The sequence below is a fragment of the Saccostrea cucullata genome, unplaced genomic scaffold, assembly GCF_032062105.1.
Source record: "Saccostrea cucullata isolate Sc308-1 unplaced genomic scaffold, CSIRO_AGI_Scuc_v1 ctg10269, whole genome shotgun sequence".
NCBI classification, from domain to species: domain Eukaryota; kingdom Metazoa; phylum Mollusca; class Bivalvia; order Ostreida; family Ostreidae; genus Saccostrea; species Saccostrea cuccullata.
Window position 1 is genome coordinate 4,936 of NW_026924894.1, and position 9,324 is coordinate 14,259.

A 9,324-nucleotide genomic window follows, 5' to 3' on the forward strand; every position below is an offset into this window, starting at 1 on the left:
CTTGTCCCTACATGGGCGCCAAAATATAACAGAGTTGTGACTTGTGATGGTGTGTCAAATAACAACAAGGCTGCTAGTTCGAGTTTTTTGACAAGACGATAAACTCTTTATTCGATGGATCAATAATCATCAAAACTGTTATGTCCATGTATTCCGGAACTGTATTATGTGTTCGTTATTGGTTCTCACTGTTACATGTTCATTCAATTAAAAAGTAGTTCCTGCCATACACACGTGTTTTCTTCATTACTGGTCAAGTGTGTTCCAATACACAACATTCGCGACGAGAAATGTGTTCAAGCCTACGCATAAATGTATGAGTTACTCGGATAAACTGTGTCGGTGAGTGTGACATTCTGATTCAGTCGAATTTGTGCAAGTAACTGTTCGGATTGTGTACCGAATTTGTTCTGTGTACCGGTCCACGTGCTTTCACAGTCATGGCAGGGAAAATAGGCCGAGTGGAACCATTTGATAGTGCAGTTGAATCATGGGATTCATATCACGAACGCCTTGAACAATATTTTATTTGTAATGAAGTTAAATCAGAGAAGAAAGTACCCGTTTTACTTACACTGATTGGTGGAAACACTTATTCACTGCTGCGAGGGCTCACGAGACCCAAGAAACCTTCAGAAGTATCGTATGGCGACCTAGTAGCGACATTACGAAAGCATCTGTGTCCAAAGCCTCTTGTCATAGCTGAACGTTTTCGCTTTCATAAGAGGGAGCAAGCAGAAGGTGAGACTATTCTTGATTATGTAGCAGCACTGAGGAAGTTATCTGAACATTGTTTACTTGATGAGGCTATTCTGGATGATATGTTACGAGACAGACTTGTTTGTGGCTTACGCAATGAGCATATACAAAAGAAACTTTTATCTGAGGCTGAACTAACCTTTACGTCTGCTACGGATATAGCCGTTGCTATGGAGACAGCAGCCAGGGATGCTACAGAACTACAGTCTAAGCACAGTCCTAGTGCAAGTGTACATAAACTACATACTAAAAAGAAGTTTCACGGATATGGAGGAACATCAGGGAAATATACGCCCAAGGGAGGAAAATCATGTTTCCGGTGCAATGGTGACCACAACCCACAAAGTTGTTATTACAGAGACAAGGAGTGTTTCAAGTGTCACAAGAAGGGTCACTCTAAACATGCGTGTCGCAGCCAGAAGAAAAATAAGATGAGTGTTCACATGATAAATCAAAATGACAGTTCAGATAGTAATGAGATCTACATAAAGACTTTAGAGATGGATATTAACTCCATGAGAAGATCAGATGATGTGATAAGGATCACACCCATAGTAAACAGTGTTAGTCTGGAAATGGAATTGGATACAGGAGCTGCAGTTTCTGTTATTCCTGAGAAAATATTCAAGGAGAAATTCCCAAACGTCAAGATGAAACCCAGTGACATTCTGTTAAAGACTTACACAGGAGAAAGAATAAAGCCCGCAGGTGTCGCAGAAGTCAGTGTGAGATACCAGGACCAGCGAAAGGACCTTAATCTGTATGTCGTGAAGAAAGCTGGAGTTACACTGTTTGGTCGAGATTGGCTGAAACAGATTACACTGAACTGGCCAGAAATAAAAGCGCTTGGAACATGCAAAGCAGAGAAAAATCTCAAAACTGTGTTAGATAAACATTCGAGTGTATTCAAGGATGATTGGGGAACCTTAAAAGGAATCAAGGCCAAGCTGACAGTTAAACCTGATGCAAAACCCAAGTTTGTAAAGGCCAGACAGGTACCTTATGCACTTAAACCTAAAGTTGAGGTAGAACTAGGGAAGTTGGTGAAAGATGGTGTACTGGAGAAGTGCAACTTTAGTGAATGGGCAACGCCGATTGTACCAGTCAGCAAGAAGGATGGTTCAGTTCGTGTGTGCGGAGATTTCAAAGTGACTCTTAACCCAGTATTAGAAGTTGACCAGTACCCTCTTCCAAGAATTGAAGATATATTTGCTGCTCTGTCTGGAGGACAACAATTCTCAATAGTGGATTTAAAACATGCTTACCTACAGATGGAGGTAGAAGAAGATTCACGTCCCTTACCTACGATAAACACAGAGAAAGGCTTGTATCGTTACAATCGCCTAGTGTATGGTGTTGCGTCTGCGCCAGCAATTTGGCAGCGTTCGATGGATATGGTGTTCAAGGACTTCCTGGAGTGAAGTGTATCATCGACGATATGATCATCACGGGCAAAGATGAAGCAGAGCATTTACGAAATTTAGACGCTGTGCTTGGCAGATTGGCAGAATATGGACTCAGAGTAAATTTGGACAAGTGCCAATTTTTCAAGGATAAAGTATCTTTCTGTGGACATGAAATTGACCGTCATGGATTACAAAAGACACAGAAGCTGTTGTAAATGCACCACAACCTACTAATGTGTCCGAGCTTCGTTCATTCTTGGGGATTGTGAACTACTATGCACGTTTCATTCCCAATTTATCTACAGTGCTTCACCCACTGTACAACTTATTAGAGAAGGACCGCAAGTGGTGTTGGTCAAAAGACTGTGAGGAGGCTTTCAAGACTGTTAAAAAGCTCATAACATCAGATGAAGTACTTACCCACTATGATCCAAACTTACCATTATGTCTTGCAACAGACGCCTCTCCTTACGGCCTTGGAGCTGTTTTGAGCCACATTATGCCCAATGGTGAAGAGAGACCAATTGCTTATGCGTCACGTTCACTCAGCACATATGAGAAAAACTACTCACAGATAGAGAAGGAAGCTCTAGGAATTATCTGGGGAGTAAAACGTTTCAACACTTATGTTTATGGAAGAAGTTTTCGTCTCATTACAGACCACGAACCACTAATCTCTATATTTGGTCCAAAGAAGGGAATTGCAAACACAACAGCAGCTAGGTTGCAGAGGTACGCACTGTTCCTGGCTGGCTACAACTATGATATAATCTACAGAAATACGAAGAAACATGGAAATGCTGACAGTTTGTCCCGCTTACCTGTCACGTGTGAGGGTAGCCGATTAGTAGACAAAGAAGAGGAAGCGGAAGTGGAGATGTTGCATGTCAGTCAACTGGAACATCTACCTATCAAACCTGAAGCAATCCAACGTGAAACTAGGCGTGATTACCTCTTATCGAAAGTTTACGATAATGTGTCCAGAGGTTGGTGTGCAAATTCAGAGTCGAAGGAGATGGATCCATACTTTACACGCCGTAGTGAACTTACTATTCACCAGAACTGTCTATTATGGGGAATACGTGATGTGATTCCGCCGTCACTACGAAGTCAAGTTTTGGATGAGCTACATCAAGGTCACATTGGTGTTGTTAAAATGAAAACCTTAGCAAGAAGTCATGCTTGGTGGCCAGGGATAGATCGGGATATAGAACTTTTGACAAAGAGCTGTGCTGGATGTCAGGCAGTAAAGCATGCACCACCAGCCGCACCTATTCACCCCTGGGAATGGCCATCTAGACCTTGGGAAAGGATCCATATCGATTTTGCGGGTCCGTTTCTCAATTCAATGTTCTTAGTCATTGTTGATGCTTACTTCAAGTGGCCAGAGGTGATACCTATGAAAACTACCACATCTTCCCAGACCATAGATGTATTACGTACCGTTTTTGCACGTAATAGCTTACCATCACAAATTGTAAGTGACAATGGACCTCAATTCACATCAGAAGAGTTTGCGAATTTTACCAGAGGAAACGGTATAAAACACATAACCTCAGCACCCTATCACCCCAGTACTAATTTAGCAGAAAGATTTGTGCAGTCATTCAAGATGAGTCTCAAGTCGAGTAAAAAGGAAAATGGTAGCATGGTGAAGAAACTCAATTTTCTTATGGCTTACCGTAATGCTCCACAGTGCACAACAAATGAAAGTCCAGCAAAACTATTCATGGGCAGAAACTTACCATCTCGTTTAGATCTCATGAAACCAGATGTCAGGAGGAAAGTAGAGGAGAAACAGTGTGAAGTGCGCGAAAGAAGAAAAAGTGTGTTACGTAAATTCGAACCAGGAGATTCTGTTGCTGTTCGTGACTACCGAAAGGATCATTCTCAGTGGACTTCCGGAACTGTGACAGCTCAGACTGGACCTGTATCATATTCTGTAGAAGTAACACCAGGAGTCACATGGAGACGACACGCTGATCAGTTGCGTTCTTCGAATGTGCCAATTCAGGAGGACTTACATATTCAACCTAGTAACACAGCTGTGAGTCAAGAACCAGTGAAGTCAAACATCGCGAAACAGAACTCACCCGCGTCCAATGCAGAATCATGTCCTTGGCATCCATCCAATGACGACAGTGCTATGCCATCTACTCAAGCCGTTCCTGAACCAAGATATCCGAGTCGTGTCAGGAAACCGCCCAAACATCTTGCAGATTATGTTTGAAGTGAAATGTGATACTAGTGCAGACTGAGGCATAATAATCCTCATGGTATCACAGGGAAACAAAAGTTTCTCATTTGTATATATGTTGCTATTAATGCTTTGTTCGTAAATGTATAGTTTACATTTGTATGTAATATGTTTCCGTGAATTACATTATGTACCAGCAAGGCACAGAAATTGCTGTAAAGGGGTAGCTCTTACTTCAAAACTTAAGAGGGAGGAATGTTATGTCCATGTATTCCGGAACTGTATTATGTGTTCGTTATTGGTTCTCACTGTTACATGTTCATTCAATTAAAAAGTAGTTCCTGCCATACACACGTGTTTTCTTCATTACTGGTCAAGTGTGTTCCAATACACAACAAAAACCCTATAATAAAATAACAAATCATAAATTCTAAGCATAAAAACTATAAAGCTATTATTCAATACACATGTACAAATCAATATATCATATAGCTTTATCCGAATCAAGGGAGATAATCCAATTACATGAAAATCACATAATAAAATCTCCCATTGCTTTAATCAATGAATATTTATAATAAAATCTTTACAATAATTATCATTCCAATGTATATATACATTATCAATTATTGCTTAGCATAAAAACAATTAACATGCATACCATTCAATGGGAATGGGTCATACACTATAACAGCGTATAAGCTGCACACACAAGACAGCTAGCAATATGACAATATCTCAATATCTACAAATCAACAATAAACATCTTGTAGATATCTACACTAATCATAAAATAAAGTTTACTTTAAAAATATGAAAAAGTGAGACAGCGCAATATATTTACTATTCACATAACTCTATACCTAAAGTCTCACTCTCACTAAACATTTACTCCAGAAAAAGTGATTAAAGGAATTAAGTGCAAAAATTACAGATTTCACATTTAATAAAATAGAATCTTATTACTCATTAGTATGAAAGAATTACTTACCATGCAAGAGGAAGTGTTGGTCTCAAAGTCAAATGTCAGGTATATAAACAAGACAGTATAATCAATGACAAAACTGAAACACCGAAACCAAACCAGAATTTTCCAAAAAACACAAAGAAAACTTGGAGGAAAACACAAAAACCAATAGAAAAGCATAAGGCAACACTAAAAACCAATGAAACTAAAAGATACAAAATGACCATGGCCAGAATATAATAAGAGCCCTGAGGCTAACTCTGGACCTCTCTGGAAAAGAATAATGTAAAAATCAATACACTTAACTACAGGTTAAATGAATAATTATGTAATTCAGCTGTAGAAGTGTGCTGCAAGTAAAAACATATATAATTAAATTAATTCTGAATAGATGCACATGCAATATGCATTGCTATGCACATGTGCATAATATATAAAAACATGAGTCTGTCACATAAGGCAAATTATTTCTCACTAAAATTTGTGAGTATTTTTGCAAGTAAGTGTGGTATTTAGGCAAAGATTGTGTATGTGTTGAGGGTGTATTTAGGAGAGGGTTTTTATAGATTGGAATCATTATCTTAACAACGCTTATAAAGGATATATCTTTCAAAGATACTTGTAGCTGGTGGCGGTGAATTTTTAGCTCTACTGGTCAGAGACCAGAAGAGCTTATGCAATAGTAATGCGTCCGGCGTCCGGCCGTCTGTCTGTCTGTAAACAATTTTTCAAAATGCTACTCCTCCTACAGTTTTGGTCTGATTTCAATATAACTTGGCACACAAGTAGACTACACTAAGATACATAATTCTGTGTATCGATTTTTGATTTCGATGAACGGTGTTGCCGTGGTTACTAAAAATAGAAATTTCTGTGAAATACTTTCAAAATGCTACTCCTCCTACAGTTTTGGTCTGATTTCATTATAACTTGGCACCCAAGTAGACTACATTAAGATACATAATTCTGTACATCGATTTTTGATTTCGATAAACGGTGTTGCCATGGTTACTAAAAATAGAAATTTCCGTGAAATACTTTGAAAATGCTACTCCTCCTACAGTTTTGGTCTGATTTCATTATAACTTGGCACACAAGTAGACTACACTAAGATACATAATTCTGTGTATCGATTTTTGATTTCGATGAACGGTGTTGCCGTGGTAACTAAAAATAGAAATTTCTGTGAAATACTTTCAAAATGCTACTCCTCCTACAGTTTTGGTCTGATTTCATTATAACTTGGCACCCAAGTAGACTACACTAAGATACATAATTCTTTTCATCGATTTTTGATTTCGATGAACGGTGTTGCCATGGTTACTAAAAATAGAAATATCTGTGAAATACTTTGAAAATGCTACGCCTCCTACAGTTTTGGTCTGATTTCATTATAACTTGGCACCCAAGTAGACTACACTAAGAAACATAATTCTGTCTATCGATTTTTGATTTCGATGAACGGTGTTGCCTTTGTTACTAAAATAGAAATTTCTGTGAAATACTTTCAAAATGCTACTCCTCCTACAGTTTTGGTCTGATTTCATTATAACTTGGCATACAAGTAGACTACACTAAGATACATAATTCTGTGTATCGATTTTTGATTTCGATAAACAGTGTTGCCTTTGTTACTAAAAATAGAAATTTCTGTGAAATGCTTTCAAAATGTTACTCCTCCTACAGTTTTGGTCTGATTTCAATATAACTTGGCACACAAGTAGACTACACTAAGATACATAATTCTGTGTATTGATTTTTGATTTCATTGAACGGTGTTGCCTTTGTTTCTAAAAATAGAAATTTCTCTGAAATGCTTTCAAAATGCTACGCCTTCTACAGTTTTGATCTGATTTCAATATTACTTGGCACACAAGTAGACCACACTTAGATACATCAGATAGTGCAACGGTTTTTGATTTCGATGAACGCTGTTGCCATGGTTACTAAAAATAGAATTTTCTGTGAAATTCCTTTAAAACGCTACTCCTTCTACAGTTTTAGATCTGATTTCAGTATTACTTGGCACACAAGTAGACTACACTAAGATACATAAAATTGTGCATCGGTTTTTGATTTCAATGAACGGTGTTGCCATGGTTACTAAAAATAGAATTTTCTGAGAAATTACTTTAAAACGCTACTCCTTCTACAGTTTTAGTCTGATTTCATTGTTACTTGGCAAACAAGTAAACCACACTTAGATACATAAAACAGTGCATCGGTTTTTGATTTCAATGAACGGTGTTGCCATGGTTACTAAAAATAGAATTTTCTAAGAAATACCTTTAAAATGCTACTCCTTCTACAGTTTTAGTCTGATTTCAATATTACTTGGCACATAAGACAAGTAGACTACACTAACTTACACATAATAGTGCATTGGTTTATGATAATTACAAACCAGTAGAGCTACAGTCTCGACAGAGACTTCTGGTTGAAGTTATTTATGAGGAAAAGAATCAATGTGTCATGTAGATTGCCGACGTGCAATGATCTGATGCATGTGTACTGTATTTATTAGAGGTCCATATATCTCTTCCCTCGTCTGAAAAGTCACATCCACTGATATTTTCTTTTTTTACGATTTAAAAATGACGCCTTTACATCCGGTTATTATCGGCCGCAGCAGCGGCCGATCTATTTGTGATTGTGTTAGAAAGTGCACACGGGAAATGAGACGTTATTTTTATATTACTTCAATAAAATAATTCGTAAATGATAACAAGTAAAAATCACGAGTAAAATATTATTTTAAAAAATTGCTTAAACTTAGTATTAAATGTTGTTATTATATTTCAGTTTCATTATCATTTCTCATCAGATCATCGATAATTTATGGTTAATATAAAAAGAGTTAACATTAGCTACTCCCCAGCCTGGGAGTGTGTAAGATATGAAAAGAAATCGTCAAGATTTTCCGGATAAAAATGATGTGGTTCAAGTGCATAGTGAATGAAAAATTGAGGAGTTTTTCAACTACTAAATAAAATTGTTTTGAATGCATTTGGTCTACATCTACAAAGGACACATTTTTTTTTACATTTTGCACCGCGGCCTGCAGAAACCATGGGCATTATCACGTGACCAATATCCAGGGTATCAGCACGTGGTTCATCTTGACAAGCCTACATCTTTGTTTTGATGACAATAAATTCTTATAATTCATCAATGAACATAATTTTTTTTACATCGATAAATCTATTTATTAGCTAATGTGGTAAAGTCTATTTATTTAATTCTTTAAAAATACATGTATTTATTGTGCTTTGAAGACTGCATGACTGAAATAAAAATGATTCAACTATTTCACCTTTGAATATCTTGACATGCTTTCCTTGATTGTGAAAGAATTTTCTTAAATGCTTAATTTTGTTTGCGGCCAATTTGATGCTTTGCATCAATTTAACTTGTTCTCGAGTTGTGGAGTGCATCCTTACATGTACAATCATGTAGTGATCATGGTTATGATAAACCAGTATATCGATGATGCAATCTATCCAATATATAAATATGTCCCACCTGTCTGTTTACGCGGCAACGAAACTCCCCTCCTCAACGAAAGAGCACACCATGGGAGATAATCTCGAAACTTGCGTATTCAAATACTACTAGACACAAACAAAGATATGAAGATGAATGTACGTACAATATGGGCAGATATCCCATCAGTTATCATATTTATTTCATAAAACTCTTTAATGGGCTAGTCCTATTCACATAAGATGACCACTGATTGTCCAATGCACAACTGCTCAAAGAATAATCAATATCAATGGATGGATGTATAACGACGTTGTAAAATGTAAAATGATGGGTGAGAGTCTACGATATGAGTGTGACGATTACTGGCGGGACAACGACTTACTCGGTTCCAAAAGCTTCAAAAACACCATGACACTCAATAGGTATGATAAATTGACTCAGTATTTGGACGTGAATTAATCGGCGGCACGGGGATAACATGATTTACATACTACATGTATCATCCAATC

General features: G+C 37.3%; 2 protein-coding genes across 2 annotated transcripts; both read left to right on the plus strand.

Annotated features, from left to right (window-relative positions):
• Positions 1 to 440: 440 nt before the first annotated feature.
• Positions 441 to 2,180, plus strand: LOC134267550 (uncharacterized protein K02A2.6-like). Its single transcript, XM_062749757.1, has one exon. It carries the CDS (start codon positions 441 to 443, stop codon positions 2,178 to 2,180), a length of 1,740 nt encoding a protein of 579 aa, XP_062605741.1.
• A 17-nt stretch (positions 2,181 to 2,197) lies between these two features.
• On the plus strand, positions 2,198 to 4,395 carry LOC134267551 (uncharacterized protein K02A2.6-like). Its single transcript, XM_062749758.1, has 2 exons — positions 2,198 to 2,281; positions 2,410 to 4,395. The coding sequence occupies exons 1-2, from the start codon at positions 2,198 to 2,200 to the stop codon at positions 4,393 to 4,395; spliced, it is 2,070 nt and encodes a 689-aa protein (XP_062605742.1).
• Positions 4,396 to 9,324: the final 4,929 nt, after the last annotated feature.